The sequence below is a fragment of the Cavia porcellus genome, unplaced genomic scaffold, assembly GCF_034190915.1.
Source record: "Cavia porcellus strain 051 isolate PalLab524CR breed Dunkin Hartley unplaced genomic scaffold, mCavPor4.1 scaffold_6, whole genome shotgun sequence".
NCBI classification, from domain to species: domain Eukaryota; kingdom Metazoa; phylum Chordata; class Mammalia; order Rodentia; family Caviidae; genus Cavia; species Cavia porcellus.
The window spans coordinates 79,293,908-79,312,491 of record NW_026947489.1 but is presented as its reverse complement, the minus strand read 5'-3'; the positions used below and the strand labels follow the sequence as shown (position 1 = coordinate 79,312,491).

The 18,584-nt window shown below is 50.7% G+C and overlaps 3 protein-coding genes across 14 annotated transcripts in view; all 3 read right to left on the bottom strand.

The window, feature by feature from the left end:
* Coro6 (coronin 6) lies at positions 1–6,738 on the bottom strand. 5 transcript variants are annotated; one of them, XM_023565038.2, is made up of 10 exons: positions 6,483–6,738; positions 4,753–4,875; positions 4,189–4,318; positions 3,916–4,097; positions 3,170–3,289; positions 2,118–2,222; positions 1,889–2,034; positions 1,479–1,536; positions 1,144–1,374; positions 1–1,064 (listed from the first exon to the last, which is right to left on the bottom strand). In XM_023565038.2, the coding sequence occupies exons 1-10, from the start codon at positions 6,678–6,680 to the stop codon at positions 939–941; spliced, it is 1,419 nt and encodes a 472-aa protein (XP_023420806.2). In that variant the 5' UTR covers positions 6,681–6,738; the 3' UTR covers positions 1–938. The 5 variants fall into 5 exon arrangements, with proteins under 5 accessions (XP_023420806.2, XP_005003617.2, XP_013007648.2 ...); XM_005003560.4 differs by having other exon boundaries at positions 1–1,061; XM_013152194.3 differs by lacking the exon at positions 3,170–3,289 and adding an exon at positions 2,664–2,783.
* Positions 6,555–9,858, bottom strand: LOC134476503 (uncharacterized). The gene is made up of 2 exons (XM_063251120.1): positions 7,842–9,858; positions 6,555–6,741 (listed from the first exon to the last, which is right to left on the bottom strand). Exons 1-2 carry the CDS (start codon positions 8,525–8,527, stop codon positions 6,735–6,737), a joined length of 693 nt encoding a protein of 230 aa, XP_063107190.1. The 5' UTR covers positions 8,528–9,858; the 3' UTR covers positions 6,555–6,734.
* Positions 9,859–11,532: 1,674 nt separating this feature from the next.
* Ssh2 (slingshot protein phosphatase 2) overlaps positions 11,533–18,584 on the bottom strand; it is a 245,482-nt gene continuing 238,430 nt past the window's right edge. For all 8 annotated transcript variants that reach the window (XM_013152202.3, XM_013152201.3, XM_063251110.1 and 5 more), the window contains one exon: positions 11,533–18,422. In XM_013152202.3, the coding sequence (XP_013007656.2) occupies positions 16,350–18,422 (2,073 nt within the window). In that variant the 3' untranslated portion in view covers positions 11,533–16,349. The remainder of the gene's footprint in view (positions 18,423–18,584) is intronic.

Genomic DNA, 18,584 nt, shown 5'->3' with positions numbered 1-18,584 from the left:
GCTTTTTCCTACCTGATTTTACTGGGGAGTGCCCAGGGTGGGTGGGGTGGGGAGTCCTGCTGAATCTCAGTGTAAGGACAGCGCCAGGGTAAGAGGCTGGGGAGTCCTGAGCCCAGGCTTGCATTTTTGCTAAGTTCTCCAAGGAGCCTGGCAATGTTTCCCTTTCGCCTGCCCCAGCCATGCAGGAGGCACAGCCTTACTCTTAGTGAAACTGTGACTATGTCTTGTTTTCCTCACAGAGTTAAGGCCACAGCAGAGGGCTGGGGGAGGGGGAGTGTGTGTGTGTGTGTGTGTGTGTGTGTTGCAAACCCACTTTCTTATTCCAGTTCTGAGCTTTCTCTGGCAGAGACTGGAGGAAACTGCCCTATCATCTGCCATAAACCCCTGGGTTGGGGTTGTGTGGGTTGTGTGTGTATCTGGAGAACTGGGGTGCTGTCAACTCACAACTGGGGTTTACCACTCAGATGGGTGGAATCAGGTGAGCCCATAAGGAAAAACGCCCAAATTCTCCCCCACGTAGTCTGGGGGAGACCTATAGAGTAGCCACCCCTTTGAGGTCAAGCCCAAACTCCCCAGTATCCCCAGATATTCTGCTAATAACTAAGCATTTCCCCTGCCTGGGGCAAGGGACAGAGGAGACTACCATCTCACCAAGCAGCACCATTGCTGAGGCCCCGGGGTGGGGTGGGGGGTTAGGCCTGCTCCAGCCAAGTCCCGACCAAGAGTGCAGTCTGGCCCCCGAAAGACAAAGGAGTCTCCCCTGAGCTCCCTCTCCAGGTCTCCCACGAGGGTTATAGTTTCCTTCCCAGTCCAGCCTCGGATCCCAGCCCAGGAAGGAGAGGTCGGGAGTCCCAGACCAGAGGCTGGAGTGGGCCGGTGCGTCCCGCCCTTCCCGTCTGCCGGAGCTGAGCACAGCCGCTCAGCCGCACAGCACGGTGCTAGTCGGTGCCATCCACCAGCTCGCACAGCATGTTCTCCAGAGCCGTGATGCGCTGCTCCTGCGCCTGCACCCGCTCGCGAAGGGCCTTGACCTCCTCCAGTAGCGTCTCCAGGCTGTGCTGCTGCTGGCACCGAAGAGGCCGGGTTGGCGTGAGAGTGGAGGATGTGCAGACCGAGTCTAGATGGGGCGGGCCGGGATCTTACCGACAAGGGGGCGTCGCTGGCTGACTGGCTGCGGCGGGGGCCAGAGGGCGGGCGTGCGTCCAGGATGTTGCGTTTGGTGACCCGGAGCTCGCGGTGCTTAGGCGGCACGTAGCCGTCCCTCAGCGAAATGAGTACGGGTTCCGCGTCCTGACCGGATAGCCACTCCTCTGCTTCCAGGGCAGCCTCGGGTCCCGGCGTGTCTGGGTATAGATCGTCCTGGAACAGGTCTGACTGCGGGGGTGGTGGGCAGGCGGCTGCGTGTGAACTGGGGGGCCAGGCCTGCCACGCTCCCTTGCGCCGTGGCGCCTTGGCGCCCCCTTCTCCCAGACACTCACCTTGCGCGGCACAGTCATGATGATGGGTTCGCATTTTCTTTCGTGCAACTTGTAGAACCTGTAAAGAGAATCGGGTTTATCGCCCCCGCCGATTGCCACCCCCTTCACTTCTCTGGTCTGGGACCAACGGATCAGAGGCCAACACTTGCTGACTACCAAGCACGGTACACGTTACATGCACTACCAATTTTGGCATAAATCACGTCTGATTGGGTGTTTGTCATTTATAGGAAATTGAGGTTCAGAGAAGGTCAGGTGAGTGAGCTTTGGGGTCGGTGCTAACACAGAAATGTTTGATCCCCACCGCCAACTTCGTTTTTCAAAACACAGCACCGCAGGGGAAGCCCGGTGGTTAAGACCTGACCCGAGCAGGGGCAGAGGGAGGCATGCGGAAGGGACAGGCTGCTGACCGGGCGATCTCACACTTGCTGACGTCCAGCCCCCGTTTGGGCATGAAACCCATGCCCCGTTGCGGCTCTTTGCTGCTGAATGTGTTGAGATAGTGCACGAAGGGTGGCTCGTCCGTAATCTCAAAGTACCGAATGCTGCTGTCACCCTGAAAAGCCAGCCGGTTCAGAGCGCACTCAGGCAGCCCCACATCTCCATCCTGCTCCCCGCTCTTCCTGCCGCTCTCAGCACCTTGCCACACAAGTAGATGATGCTCGAGTCCGGGTCATAGAAGGGCAGTAGGACTCCGTTGCTTGTGTCCATCTCCTGCAGGGCCACTGGTTCCTCGAAGTTGTTCTGCCCAAGGACAGGAGGCGTGACCAGCCCTGCCCATGCCCCGGGGCTACTTTCGCTATGTGCGAACCATCTTTAAGTTTCCTGCCCACCCCAAATCCCACTAGTTCCCAAAGCAGCTCTGGTGAGAGTTACAGGCCCCTCCCCTAGACACATCGCTACCCTGCCCTGGCACAGGTACCCCCTGCGCCACTGCCACTGCATGCAGTCACCGCAAACCACCCCCAGGGACTCGGCATCACCGGGTGTGGGCGCCAGTGCGAGCTTCTTCAGGCGACGCAGCAGAAGTGGGCAGAAGGGTGGGTGTGGGGAGGCGGGCACTGCGGAGGCGGCAGCAGCCTCCAGCCCAGCCCAGGTGGGCATAACCTGCGGTGGGGGGCACCTGGCCCCTCTCGCGTGATGCCAGTCCCCGGGGCACACACCCCAAGCCTCCAGCTGCGTTACCGGGTCCCACAGGCCCAGTTCTCGCTGGCTCATGCGAGTGAATCCCGTGGTGAAGATATGACCCTGGCGCGTGAAGACAGCCCGCATGGGCCTCATCCCCTCGTGGGCTGCAAACCTCTCCTGGGGGAAGGGGGGAGAAGGGAGGGGCATCACCCAGCTGCCTGCCCCGGGGAGCATGGAGTGCTGAGCAAGCGAGCTAAGAGCTTGCTGACGTGGGTGCAGGCGTGGGGGCGAGGGAGCACAGAGGGGTCCTAAAGAACTCGGCTTCCCTGGAGCCAGTGGCTGGCTCCTGGCCTGGAGAACGCGGCTCTCGGATCCGGAGTCCATAAGCGCCCTCGAAGGCTGATCCCCACAGCAGGCGATGTCTGCTGGCTCCCTGGGGTCACAGCGAGGCTTTTCCCAAACGGGAGCTCCCTGCTCCACTCGAGCCCACTAGGCAGGGCGCTCCTGGCTGACCCGGTGAAGAGCGAAGAGCGAGCGAGCGCGCACAGCGCGGCCTGGCCTACCGGGTCCCACAGCGCGACTTGCCGCTCACTCATCCTGCTGAAGCCGGTGCTGAGCAGCTTCCCGTCTGCGGTGAAGACGGCCCGCAGCGGGCGGGCGCCCTCGTGAGGCCGGGCTCGCTCCTGCTCGCGGGGTTAGTGAGTTAGCGTGCCCGTCTGCCCACCCGCCTGTGGCCACGCTCCACGCGCCTGCTCCACGCATAGACATGCACCCGCCCCGCAAGCCCCACGTTAAACTAAGGCTGGTGAGGCTCCTAGGGCACTCATTAGGGACAACTAGCATGCATGAGGGTTGCCTCTACCACCCCAGCACTCCCACCCATCCACCCACCCAGCATGTCCACAAGGGCGGGAAAGGGTTAGCTCCGGAGCCAGTGGTCAGGCTCCAGACCCTGGAAGATGGTAGTGGCTGCCGGCTGAAGGAGAGGGTCCGGGAGCTCAGGTCTCATGCAGGTGCTGGAGGGAGGGTGGTTTCAGCTTCTCCCCTCCTCAATCTCAAAGCAAGGAACCCTCCTCTGGGCTTCTGAGATGCAGGGGAGGGGAGGGAACAGGAGCAAGGCAGGAATTGCAGGCTGGAGGCTTACTTGGGGCAGGGAACTGTGGTCACAGACTGGGGAGAGGATGACTAGTCTCTGGAGTAAGGGATTGGGCAGGTGGGAGCTGGGACCTGGGGTTCTGATGACCACATTAGGAGCTAACAGCTGGTCACCGGGCAAGAGCTACTAGGAGTGGGCCGGCTCGGCACTCACCGCCACCACTTGGCCCTTTCTAGGATCGATGATGCGCAGAGTCTTGTCCTTGCAGGTGGTGGCTAGCAGGCTCCCATTGCTGTTCCAGCACACGCTGTGGATGACGTCAGGGTGCATGTCATCCAGGCTCAGAAGCACCTCTCCGGTGCCCACGTTCCAGATGATGATCACATTGTCACCACCTGTACACAGCAGCCAGCCATGGTCACCTAGGCCCCACCTTTGCTACTGTGGGCCTCCTCTACAGTAGGGACCCTCCCTGGGGCCCCAGACCTGCACTGAGCAGGACGTTCCTGGCAGTGGGGTGCCAGGAGAGGATGCCCACACGCTTGGAGTGGCCCTCAAGTGTGATGATAGGTTCAGTAATGTTTCGCACAGGGGTATAGTCTGGAATCTGCCACACCTAGGTAGGAAGAAAAGGCAAAGGAGAGATGGGATAAGGACCCAGTCCTGTTCCTCCCCTCCTCGCCTTAACCCTACCAATTAGCTCTTGAATGGTAGGAGTAAATGCCGGCAAGATAAAGGTGATGTCTGACTGGGGCAGAAGCAGCTGGGAACCAGGAGGGGGCACTCCAGTTCTCCAGAGACTTACCTCCCATTCGACCCACCAGGGAGACTTAAAAGTATCCGCCCCCAGGGCCCCAAGTTGTTCATAACTATAATTAGTCCTAAGCAGTGCATCCTGGGAGGGTTGGACATGTAGCTAAGAATAGCCTGGAAGCTGGGCAGGGCAGAGCTCTGGGAGTCAGCACCTCTCTAACACCTTCCCTAGCACAGGTGAGGCAGCCCTCCCTGCCCCCCTGCCCAGCTGTCCAGCAGCATGCACCTGGCTCCTACCATGACGGTGGTATCGTCTGAGGCACTGGCGATGACATTGTCATTGTGTGGGCACCAGTCAATATCCAGCACAGGTGCAGTGTGCCCAGTGACCAGTGGGTAGTTCTTATCCACGCGTCCTGTCTGGAGGGATCAGAGAGAGCTAAGGGACCACTTTCTTGTGGTGTGTGTGGGTCTACATGTGAGGGTATATATGTGTGTTTGTAGTCCTGGGGATTGAACCTAGGGTTGTGCAGATGCTAGGCAAGCACTCTGTCAACTGAGCTACACCCCCAGCCCACTGTGTGTGTGTGTGTGTACTGAAGTGGGCAGATCTGTTTACGTCTCTGTTCTCTATCATCCATTTCTCTGGGCAGACTCTCTGCACCTATCACCCTCTTCAGTCCACTTCCTTTGCCTTTTGCTGAAGCAGAGTTGAAATAATTTAGTATTAGGGAACCTAGCACAGAGAAGTAAAATGACCTAAGCAAAGATCCACAAGATACTGGTGGAGACCAGACTTCTCAGTTTGGTACTGTTTTGAAAGTCACCTACTTGGAGGAAGCAGTTCTTGAGCCTCGTCCCCCAACTGGAATGTCTTTGGGAAGGCCCAGCTGGAAGAGTTCAAAGTAAGGTATTCCAAGGGCAGTGCTCCTCACCATCTTTGGCAGATTTCTCTCTTCTTTCTACTGGCTTCAGCTTGGAACCACAAGGGGCAGACAATCCTAGTGCTACTGTCTCCCAAACTGGGGCTGAGGGTGGGTACTACCTTTTTTAATCTCCATGTGCTCCTTATAGAGGTTCTGAGACCTCAGCAGGGTTGACACAGGCCCAGACCAGCCAGTAGCAGAGGGGGTGACTGGTTTAAACGGTAGTTGTACCGGGGAAGGAGGAAGTTCTAGCTGAAATATGAGCCCCGGGGATGGTATCTCCGGATGGTGTCTCCATTGTCTAGGGTGAGTCACTGGCTATAGTCAGGCTTAACCCTGTCACTCGTGGGGTGCTCCCCAAAAAGGTATAGGGACCAGAATCCAGACCAAGAATCTTGAAGTTACCCAGCAAAAGTGGCAGTTGCTGCCTAGCCCCCCTCCCTAGGGTAGGGAGAGTTCTGGCCTTATGTGTTATGCACCTCTGCCTTTCATACATTCTACCTCATTGTAAGAACCGTTGTGGAGCTGGGCGCAGCGGCACATACCTGTAACTTAGTGAGTTAGTGAGACCCTGTCTCAACATAAAGAAGGCCTGGGGATGTAGCTCAATGCAAAGGACCTGGGTTCAATCCCAAGTACTGGGGAAAGCAAACAAAAAGAACCAGAGTGAAGAAGTAGCTATGGCCTCTTCTGATAGAGCCTGCCGCTGCCCGAAGTGTGCAGCTCTGAGCTGTGATTTGATCAGTCATCCTGGGCTGAGAAGGAGAATCTCCAGCCCTAAAACATGACAGGTTATGGCATTAGGAAGACGGGGACAGAATACACATATGCTGTATCCAAACAATGTTCACCACCTGGCTCCCTGGTCCCTGCCAGGAACAGGGTGCTGCATGGTGAGGTGGCGGGATAGGGAGCAGGTGTGGGCCGCTGTGACACTCAGGATGGAGTGGAGAAGTGTCCCCACTGGTTGCTGAGGGGTTGGGGGGACGGGAAACAACCAATCCACACAAATTGCCCTCCTCACTGAGGATCGGAACCAGGTGAGAACGCAGGGGCCCCAGCCAGCGTCCTCCCACTCGTTTCCTTCCTCTCACCGCTCACCTTGGCCAGAGGCAGGACGATGAAGGTGCCCCCACCTCCAGCCTCCACGATAATGGCTAGGAATTTGGGATTGACAGCACAGAAGGAGCTGTCCCATGTGACCTTGGACACACGAATGTCCTCGTAGGTCTGATCAGCCTTTGCTGCCTGCCCAAACACATGGCGGAACTTGCTCTGCCGAACCACGCGGCGGCTCATGGCTTCGGTGAAGATGGAGGATCTGGTGCTCAGAAATGCCTTTTGTCCTTAGTTCTATGAGCTGTGGGAGGGAGGAGGTGTGGATGGGGAGGCACATAAGAAGGATTATTTGACCAAGAGTCAGGTTCTATAGTTTTCTTCAAAGTCATGAAAATACGGGACAGTTCTTTGCCACCTATCAAATGCTGTTTAGTGTGAAGGGCTTACACACCCTGGCTGGGGTACAAAGGAGGCTGACAGGTTCTGAAAGCTTCCTAAGACAGAATGTTTTGGGAATAGCTTGATGCCAGGCTGCCGTTGTGCTAGCGCCTTAGGTGAGCATCTCTTCACTGCAGTGGTATAGCTTCTAGAGGCATCTTGTCCAGAATCGGAGGCCTTGGCCATTTGATCTTGGCTAAAGGCCAGTTGTGGGTCTCGGACTGCAGCCACTCTCTCCAGTCCCAAACATGTACGTATTTCTGATATAGTGGGAGTTTTGCTTTCTTACAACAAGTTGCCAAGAGTGCAGTTTCTCCTGTCAGCTAACCTGTGCCCTTCCCGCAACTGTTTTCAGCAGTTTCCTCCCACGCTGCTGCGGTGGTGGTGGGCCACAATGTAAGGTGGATGGCTCCTTCCATTCCTCCCTGCACTGGCTTTTGCAAGAAGCCCTGGCCATGGTCTTTGGCCTCTACCTACGGCACTTTGGGTCCCGCCTATGCTGGGGCTTTCTCCTTGTAAACTCTGCAGGGGTTGTGGTGCTCCATCCCCTCCTCCCCACCAGGACCAGATTTGCAGAGGTGGGAAGAGTGAGCTGCCTTTTCTCTAGTCAGGGCCTGTGCTGCAAGCTACTCTCTTTCCGACGGGCCATACCAAGCTCTCGCAAAGGGCCACTGGCTCCTGGCCCTCCTCAGCCCAGGGCATCCCTGTGCCCTTCAAGACGCTCCTGCGGCCCCAGGCCTGAGGCCCTGCCTCCCCACACCCTCCTCCGGCCTCCTGTCCCGGCACTGCATTCCTGCGAGACTAGGTGTCTGCGCGCTGGCCCGGTCCGGCCAAATATAGACACCAAGTCTTCCCTGCCGGGACGAATTCGGCGGGCGGCGGGGGGAGGGGGCGCAGACCTCGGCCCCCTCCGGAGACGCCGCCCGCTTGCTGGCTACGGGAGGCGGCGGCGAGAGGGTGTACCTGGTCCTAAGCCGGGAGGGGGTGTGCTCACGCTGCGACTCCTCTGCGGAGCCGGCCGAGAGTGCGCCGGGGGCGAAGGAACTGCCTCTCGGGGTGTCCGCGGCGTCTGGGCTCGGGTGCGGGCTGCGCGTTCCGGCCGCTGCCTGCGGCTGTCCGGGGCCGCGCCTCGCTGCGGACCCAGCTGCCGCTGCCATCAACCTGAGGGGGCGGGCCGGGGCGGGGCCGGGGCGGGGCCAATGTCGAGTAGCCCCGCCCCCGGCGGCGGGAAAGCCGAGCGCTGCCGACTTCACTCCGAGTGTCGGCGGGGCTGAGAAGGATGTCGGAAGTAAGTGCGCGAGTGTTTCAGGGGTGCGCGCCCCTTCCCCAGTCTCCGCGCCTCCGGGAGGCTGGGGAATCCATGTTCCCAGAGCCAGAGCCGGACGCTGAGAGCGGGAGCGGGCGAAGGGCACGCTCTGCTGGAGCAGGCGGCAGCGCGACATCAGGGGCTTTCGCACCGCATTCCTGCCGCAATCGAGCTCCCGATTTAGCCTGTTCCTGCGGGAGTGCAGTCCAGGCCCTCTGGGAAGAGGCCTCAGAAGATGCGCTGGCAGGATGGGCTCAGCCATTGGATGAGGTTCCCCGGAAGCTGAGAGGGTACCTGACAAAGAGCTGTGAATGTTACTGCTGTTATGAATGGCGATTACCATCACTGACTACCTAAAACGCTAGCACTGTGCCAGTCATTTCCCACTGTTAGAGAGGATTCATTCCGTGGAGTCGGGCAGAAAGCGTCTTGAAACCAGAGAGGAGGAAAAGTGGACCCATGTCGAGCCAGGTGCAGGGGGAAAAGGCTGGCCCAAGTTTTTGGCCACAGTTTTAGAGGCCAGAAGAGCCGTTCAGACGCTGATGATGCCTGGCTGGTAATGTCATCTAGGCCTCCTCTGAGCTGATGTCTCACTGTGTTCCAGGAAGCCTCCCTTCTTTTCCAAGATCCATGAATCAGGAATATTGGCAAAGGTCAAGGAAGAAATTAAAAAGAATCTGATCAACACATAGCCAGTGCTATTGTTACCCAATGCCTGCACATTGGATTTCTTCCTTCAGATGATAAGGACCTGCAAGGGATTGTGGGGACAGTTAATACTTTCTGCTTTCCAGGGCACACAGCCTTTTGGAAGGCAGAGGCCACAAGTGGAAAGAGGGACCCACGGCAGTGGAAACCACGAGGGTCCCAAGGTTCTTGTCTCTCAAGAAGATTCTAGACCACTGACCATTCTAGACAATAGTGGTTGGTGGAGAACATGCTCAGAAGCTGTTATATGTTTTGTAGAAAGAATTCATGGCATGAGGGACCAGAGAATGAATGAAGAGTTCAGGTGCATGACTAGGAAGAAAGGACCCAAGTAATCCAGTTGCTCATTTATTTATTTTGGCACCGGGGATCGAAATGACGACCGTGCCCTTGCAAGGCAGGTGCTTATGCAGCTGAGCTAAATCCCCTGCCCCTGTGGCTCTTTTATAATGATAGTATAATGTAGTGGTTAGTTGATGGTGTCAGCTTGAGAAGTTTAGAAGCTTAACTAAGTCAGCTCAACAATCCTACCCCTTCGGGTGTAGAGGACCCACCCTAGGGTGGCTCCGCACTCGGACAACATAAAAGGGAAATGAGGTAGGACAGACAGACTCCTGTTCTCTGGGCTTCTGGGCTTCAGGTTTCGCCTTCAATTTGGATGTCATCTCCTGGCTTCTAGCTTCAGTCTTCTGTCACTGACCCATCAGTTTCCTGATCTGGACTTGCACAAACACTGAAATAAGCTCCAGACCTTGGACTGAATCCTGCAGCTTCCAGCATGCAGACACCTTTTGCACATTTCCTCATCCAGCTCTGTAGCTGAGCATCCTATAAGCCAAACTTGTAATTTCTTATAATTTGTACATCTTATATGTTTCTCTAGTAAAACCATGACTTATATACTCATACTATGTTAGGTACTGTTGTAGGGGCTTTACACATATTAATAATATTCTGGTAACAACCTTCACAGACGGGTATTGTTATTATTCCATTTTACAGAGGAGGAAACCAAGGCACTTGTTAAGTCATTTACCTATACCTATCACTCAACTGGTTGATAGAGCTGATATTTGTCTCTAGGATTTGGCATTTGGGTCCCTGCTTTTCAGCCCCATGTATTTCTGCCGCACTTTGAAGGACAATGCCACTTCAGCTCACAGATGCTGATCTTTAGTTATGCTATGTGGCACAGAGGAGAGGCTACCTGGTTTAATTAGAAAACAGGATCTACTCCTGGTCTAGTTGTCCTATTTTTGCATTCTGAGCTATAAGATGAAGAGGACCAGGTCATGTTCTAATTCTGCATCATTTGTGAGCAAAGGTAAGATTTGATACGTTGTCTCCCTTCACTTTAAAGAGAGCTAGGGACTCTAAATCCCTCAGTCCATCCAACCTTTGGTTCTAACATCTGGGAAGGATGTCCTCTGGGTACTTGGAGCAGGGATTTGTAGGTATTTGCAGGAGCATGGCTGGTTGAGCTTAGCTCTCTAACTTTCCTGCCTAATTTTGACAAAATTGTGGGTGAGTGGAGCCAAAGTATAATGAACCAATCAAAGGAAAAGGCCACTTGAGCTTGGAGCTTTCCCTAGGAACTGTCAGCTGGGATTTGGATTGCAATCCACTGAAGACAGGCATGAATTTCATCTTGTGAAGCCACTTTTTTTTCAGGCATGGTCTCACTATGTAGCCCAGGCTGGCCTTGAACTCACAGTAATTCTGTCTCACCCTCTGGGTTCTGGGATTACAGGAATGAAGCCACTTTCTGCAAGTGTTCTGGCAATTTGGCCATCACTTTGTCCATCTGCTTCAGTTTGAAAGCCAAGATTGAGCTTATCTAGACTGGTCGGAGACCCTAAGCACTTGTAGACTATTTCATGATGTGACTTTACCTGTACCATTATGCACTCCCCCTGGACACCAGCAGTGTACCCTTTTTCAGTTGAAGCATGTGACTTAGAAGGAAGCATGATGACTTTAGTTCAGGCAGGGTTTTTTTCTGGAAGCTTTAGGCAATTTGGTGGGCAACGAGGGACCAGTTCATTCCCTAGAGCAGTGCTCTCTTAAGCCGTAAGTAGCACCTGATGGGTTTGTGGAAAAGTGGCAGTGGGGTCATTGTCCCCCCCCCCCCGCCACTATTTTGTCACAACTGCCTTTTGGTTCCATCCCCCGCCTGTACCACTGACACCAAAGGTTTCTCCCCCTTTTTTCAGTGGGTGGAGCAGCTTTGTGCTGAAGGCTTGTTAGCTCTGCTTCACTAATGTCTGGAGGTCACTCACCTAACAAATCTAGTCTCTGCTGGGCAGGTCACTGCAGCTGTCCCAGATCAGTCACTCTGCACCACAGATGGTAGAGGAAATTTTTGTCCCTTTGCTTATTCATTCTAATATTCACGTGGTGGCTTTGACAAATGCCTCTTTGACCAGGCAAGTTCCCAGCTTGGTCACTTGGTCTTTAGTAATTTTTAGTCACCTTATTTCCTATCCAGTCTTTTCTTTTGTGGAAGGTTATGTCTACTTTATCTCTAAAGTTTGTCAGGCTATGCTTGACTGGAACCAATGAATACCGTTGTTTGCTTCATCCAGCCCTTCCACCTCTACCACGCCCCTGCCCCACTGCACTTGAAGCACACACTTCATCTTCAAAATAAAAATTTATTCAGTCTGTAACAAGAACATTGCATCTGCACATTTGCGTACAAGTTCACATTTAAAAACAGCAGAGCACATCAGTAATAAAAAAACTATGATACAAGTGGAACATCCCAACCACTAGGAAGATTAAGGAAGGAGATGAGACCACTCTTTATATTCTGCTTCAAATGCCTCAAAAAAGTCCCAGAGATTCCAGGGAGCACCTGCTTTATTTAATAAAATGTGAGCATAAAAGTTGAGGGTAACCTAGGGCAAAGGTAACAGTCAGTGGGAGAGTCTTTTGGACTTATTTTCTATGTTTAGAACAAGTCCTACAAAATAAAGTAGAAAACAAAACCGAAAAAAAAGGCACCTTTAGCTATGCCAAGCAAACCAAAATCCAACAAAATATAAAAATCGAACACTTTTTGGTGGGCTTGATTAGGAAAGATTTCAGTGTTTCCCAGTTTTCAGTTTGGGTCATCAGCGTGAGTGAAGCCCTGGGTATCAGTTCTGCATATGCACACAGGATGCTACCACCAGCAGTGCTGTGCAGATACTGATGGCGGCGCTAGTCATGTACCTCCTGGGGGATCCTTAGGCTGTTAAGGGATGATGATTCCAGTTTAGAAATCCTGTCCTATGTCTCTGGGGCATTGAGAAGATGAGGCTGGTTCTCTTCATAGCAGAAGGCAGGCCCAGTCACCCTCCACTTCCAGGCTGGAAAAGTACAGAAGCACCTTGCAAAAGCTCTCCACGGTGTCAAGGGACCCTGAGACCTGGGAGTAAAGTTAGGAGTGTGCAGCCCCTGTCAGTGGCAGGTCTTTTCCTACTATGGTGACAGGTGACTTGAGGCAACAAATACACTTATGTATAATACATGCCTTGTTCTTTTAGTTTGAAAGGGAAAACAAAATCCACAATTCTTTCAAGTTGGATTGGTGCTGAAACAATTAAATTTCATCTTGTCTATTGTTAAAAAGCAAAACAAATAAAAATTGTACTAGCCATTCACCATTACAACCATCACTGTTAAGACATCATCACTGAGTAAATGACAACTACTTCATAGAGAATATTGGATAAAGCGAAGGACATACATGGAAGTCAACTCCAGGTTTTACCACTTATCCACAGGGGCTGACATTATGGCGGTGCTCTGTGTAAGGATTCACAAGACAGTCAGGGTCTTGGTGCCCGGAGGACTGAGTGGCCAACAAGATGATGCATACTTTTAATATTCACAATGTAAACAAAGTATCCACAAACAGTTATCGGAAAAAGCCAAAAAGTGGCTTAATTTTAAAATGCCCTTAAAAGTGACTTTTTGCATAATGCTTTTTAAAGAAAAAAATAAACAATTCCCACAAAACATTTTAACAAACATGCCTAGATCACTTCGGGATGAAATCCTCAAAAGAAGCAGATGAAGACATCTGTGAGCTGGTATTCTCAGAAGCTTCGCACAGGAAGCCTCGGGTCTACTTGACAGCATCTGTCTGGAGTCATGAGCAGGAAGGGACGGACCTTAGAGCCTAGGCTGTCATCATCAGGCTGTCCTTAGAGCTCTTGGTAATTCTCAAAATGAGAAAAAGAAAATACTTGGAACAAGAGCAGGGAAAGACTTAATAAGGTCTACAGAGGCTGAGATACTAGAAATGATCCAAAACATACATTCTAAATAGAATCGGAAAGACGACCAAAATGAGAGATGAATACTACTGTACTATATAGCACAGTGTATTTGCTACAGTATATACTACTCCTAAGAGTTTCCAAAAAGCAAAATGGGGGTGGGGTTTCTCTCCTGCTGATCAGGTAACCATCCAGATTACAGCTCTAATAATCCTATGTGCTCCTGGGGCTTTTTTAACCCATGCACTGAAATGTCAACTTTTGTATTCAATACTTAAACACACGCACGCCTCTGTGTGCAGGTACACACACACACACACACACACACACACACACACACACACTCCCTCCAGAGTTACTGAAAGACTATGGTCATCTTTAAGAAAAACATAGAGGTACTGGGCAAGAAGTGAAGTATTGGATAAGAGGTCAAAATTTTTCCTGCTCATCTCTGTTTTCCATAAACAGAAATGAGAAATAAACCACATGAAATTTTCAAGATATCTGAAGAGAAGTCATCTAAAAAGTCCTCACCAGCTTATTCTGTACCTACCCTGGATATTGCTCAGCCATACATATAACTCAAGAACACTCAAGGGTGCAGCGTTTTAGAGGGCTGGCAAATCCCTTCGCGGAGTTAGATTACAGGCCCTATGTGGAAGATGTTTAGTTAGACAGGTCATTTAAATGATAAAAGAATACAGTTCAAATAAAAGGAAGGTAGAGGAAGACTGTACCCTCTACTCTTTAAAAAAGTAAAGTTTGTATTTTTCACAGCATTAGAGAATTTCCTCCTCTTCTTAATTGCTATTAAACGAGAAAGTGAACATTATACACAGTGGCAGGTGGGAGGTGGTGCCACCCTCTTGATCTCCATGCAAATCCTTTCCCTACTCCCGCCACGATTTATTGTCTTTTCCCATCACACTGCTAGTGGAATTGCTTCAAAAAGACAGGGTGGTTTCAATGGATGAGCCCTGGATTTCATCACCCTGTTTGACAAGCCTCCTCACACTGGCATATATACAACCCAACAAAACACTTCACAACACATAAACATATCCAGGAATCACAAAGCTGTGTGAATGACATATCTGGACACTTAAGGAAACTACTGAAGGACAGCACAGATATACATAATTATTATACCATAAAGATACTTCTGGCAGGTGGTTTCTTTCCAACCTGCCTCCTGGCAGTGATGTCTCACCCAACCATGGCTTCCATGTGGCAACTGGATCAATAACTGCTTGGAGCACCTGCAAATAGCCTCGGTTCACCTTTTTATATTCTTTTGGTTGCCCAACTGTCTGTCCCTCCGAACTCTGGCCTGTGACAGCACCTTGACAGTCTGTACACATATGTCTTCCTCTTATTGCTGTGATGAACCAAAAACCTAAGTCTCAAGTTTGTGCTCAGTCAACCCTGAGCAATGTGGACGTCAACCAAAGCAAACAGGAAGCAAATCTGCAAACTTCTTCCATTCTGATGAGCTGTAGGTGGTGTGCCGTCCCAGGATAGATATGCTTTTGTAAGAACCTTGGAGGCTTGTTTATGACAGATGCTCCTGTGTTAAGGATCTCCATAGCCACGAAGCAACAGCATCCTAAACACAGTTATTACGGGCACTTGCCCTTAGCAGGGACCTCCCCTGTGGCCTCTCAGCCTCCATTAGGTGCTTTCGCTCTGGGCAATGCATATATACACTTTCTGGCTGTGGTTCATGTACTGGCAAGGTAATATTCTAGGCTCTTAGTCTCAGACAAAAATCAGCTTTTAGTCACACTGTGATCTAATGGAAACCTTTAGGGGTTTCTCAGAGGAGGAAGTTACTAATGCATAATTTGGCAGGAAAACTACCCTCAATATATGGTACAGATTCCTATCAACGACTACCAGTTTTACTTCTGGTGTCTTTATATGTTTTCCAGTTGCAACTATTTCTTCTTTAAAAGAATAAATCACAAAGGGCCCCACAACATCAACAACAAAACATTGTAAGAAAGTGACATTATGTACATAAATACTGTGTATACTTTAGAGAAATGACAAACCTTCCAGGGAAAGAAAGGAGAAAAGAAAATTATGTCAAGTGTTAAACAGTGATAACATAGAAAACTTTGCGTTCAATGGAGATTATACGTATGCAACAATTAAAATATAATCCATGAAATTAAAAAAAATAGGCAGGATGGGGCATACATTGAGAGGAAGATAAATTGGGAAAAAATATGGCCATTAAACTCAGAAGGCCCACAGAATTATTCAAGTAATGGAAAGGGTTTAAAAACCCTACATTTATATTCATTTTATAAGAACACACTGACTGTTGATTGCTGTTTTTCAAAATTGACTCTGCTGCATTTTAGTTGGGGCACTTGCAAGAGCATATTTCCTGGCAGGGAGAGTCAGGATGACCGTCTGTGTGGAACCCACTAACCCAGAAGTCACTGGGAGTGGCCTCTTCACGCTCCTCTTACCTGCTCTTTACAGAAGGCCTCCTAGCTTTCATTTGGTCTTCCCTTATAATTTTAAAATTTTTATTGAGGCTGAAAAATTGCTTGATAAATTTAGAGCCAGCTATTATCATGCCTTTTAGTACACACTCTACAATACCAAAAGAAATGAATTCTAGAAGGCCCCCTTGCAAAGCAACGCAGAACATATCTTTTTCAGAAACTCCAAAGGAGTAGGGCTGGGAATGAAGGCTAGGAGAACTTTGAGGTCTTGGCTGCCCTTCAGCTCCATCTGATGCCTGAGGTATGGAAACCATCATCACAAGGCCTGGAGAAATATTTCTAATTTGGAGCCTCAGTGCCACCCTCGCATCTGCTCCTTTCCCTCAGTCAAGCAAGCAGTCTTTTCTCAGCAAAATGAGGAGCAAGTGGTAGCTGACTGAAAAACAGCAATTTGCCTTAACAAAGGTGTTCTTTGAAAATGAGTTTGAGGTTTGAATTTTAAAAAAATAAACAATGATAAAATGGTCCTGCCATCAAGATCAATCTTTGTCCACACACACACACACACACACACACACACACTAAAAAATCCAAACCCTGCATGCGCCAGGAACAGTAAAATGACCAAAGTATTATAAAATTAACCAATAAAGTGCATGTTCCTTATATATTACACCTGCCCCTTTTACATACATTTCTTTTAGAAAAATCACATGTAGTAGGCTCAGAATCACATGGTGTTATAGAAGGGGTTGGTTGTCCGTTTTTTATCATTTGCCCTTTTCAGTCTTCTAAGGGGGTGAGTTCTGCCGTGCTGCTGACGGGGTGCCACGGCCAGCCCTGGAGCTGAGCCTGCTTCCTGCAAGCCCTGGGTTTGTAGCAAAGGAAGGCCTCCTTCAGAACTAGTCAATTCTCGTCCCGCCCTGGGGAGCAAACACTGCTGACTACAACCAAATTCTTTGGCATACTGCGCAAGGGGCCTTTCCACTGGTTTGCTCTGTGCAATACACTCTGTTGTTCTGAGTTGCTCTACAAAATACTTGGTGGGCTCTGGGTTCTGGGAGGCACCTGGGTTTTCTGGGGGCTCCTGGGCCTCCATAGCATGCATGCCTGAGTCTGTTCTGATGAAGGGCTGAAGCAGTTTGAGATGAGGGTATTCAGAAGAGACAGCCTGTCTCTCTGGTAAACAGTCTTTACAGAGATCCAGGTAGCCTAACTTGGCAAGAGAAGCTGAGCGCCTCATTTGGGATGGTTTGGTGACCCCTGCCTGGAAAATCACTTGGGACTCAACTTTAGCACACTCCTTTACCTTACGAGGACTGTGGTGGAGACCCTTTATATTTTCACTGCTAGAACTATGTGGGAGTTGCCAAGATGCCTGTAATGGGTCTAGTTTTTTCTTTAATTCCCCAATGTTTCCACCAAATTTGCTAATTACACGTAGGTCTTTGCTATTTAACTGGGAGACCCTGTGTGGTACTTCATCGCCACCAGAGAGATGGCCCTTTTGAGTTTCTGCCCAGTTAACCTGTTCTGTAGAGGGCTCACTGTCTGTTGTGCTGCTTTGCTTTGTGCAACCCTCCAGATGAACCACGGTCTGGGGATGCATGTAATCCAAGTTAGCAGGTATGTGGGTTGTATGACTGATAAAAGGTGCTGTTGTTTCCGGGGCTGTCAATGGACTGTTGCTTCGCTTTTCAGGGCTGCTCAACATGGATGTTGGGTTGGCGGGTCTATCGTGCTCCAGTGAAGAATGAGGCAGAGGTAGCACTTGGGGGTGCAGAGAAAGCTGGTTGGGGTCCAGAGTCCTGTTCAGATTTTCATCCAGCACGCACAGCATAGTGACAGACTTCTCTACTCTTACTTTTCTTAGTCCTTGCTCGCCCTTCTCTTCACTTGTGGCTGTTTCAGCCTCTGACCCAGTGTGACTGAGTGATGTAACTGTGTGAGTATACTCGATGATTTCTATCCTTTTGGGAAGAGTGAGGGCTTGCATCTCAGAGCCCTGGCATGAAACCACAGTCCTTTGCTCCTCTGGGACTCCTTGCTTTGTTCTAATATCTGACCCTGGGTTGTCCTGAGTTGCTGTCAAAGGGTGACACTCCAACAGCTCGAGTGCTGGAACAATGGCATTCTGCTCACACTGGGAGAGTGAGCCAGCCTCAGACTTACTGCATTTCCCTTTGCCCTTGCTTACTTCTGGTTCCTTGGGAGCAAATGAATATTCTGAGGTGGCTTCATCATTTTTTCCTTTTGGTGCTAGGTCTGCCCCTGAAGCATCATTCTTAGAATTCTTGCGAGTGGACAATGAGGTACCCACAGGGGCAGGACTATGGTGTTCCTGCTCCTGTCGTAAACGCTCTTCAAACTCCAGGGTGGCTCGCCTCACAGACCCGGGGTACCAATTGGCACCTGAATGCATGCCTGAGCCCCAGAGCTCATGTTCCCCTTCGGTTGGTTCCTCTTCTTCAAAGTCTATTGTGGATGACTGTGTGGTTACACAGCCTTCTGGGTTACACTTCCCTGAGTCTCTAGGTAGTTCAGGATGGGCTGTACAGAAAACTTCATCTTGTTCCATGTGCCCAGCTTTATTCTCTGGGGCCTGGGCTCTCTCAAGGGACAGCTCATGGGTGGTGCTCTTCTTTGGTGTATGACATGGGTTGGATAGCATGTCTCCTTTCAGCTGCATCTGCCCAACTCCTTGACTGATGGATTCAATTTCAGTAACAATTTCTTTGACTGAAATTGCATTTTCTGAATGAGAATGCATGAAGATATCTGGGCTGACCAGTTCTGAGATTGCCTACAAAGAGAAAGCAATGAGATTATGGCAAATCTATTTAAGTGCTAGTGTTCTGCTAAATAATCCTTTGGTCCAGAAGAAACTAACTATGAGAATAGAAGGTAGAGTGCCTGGGTACCATATTATTTCCATCTGTCTTGTCAGGCTTCAAGAAAACCAAAC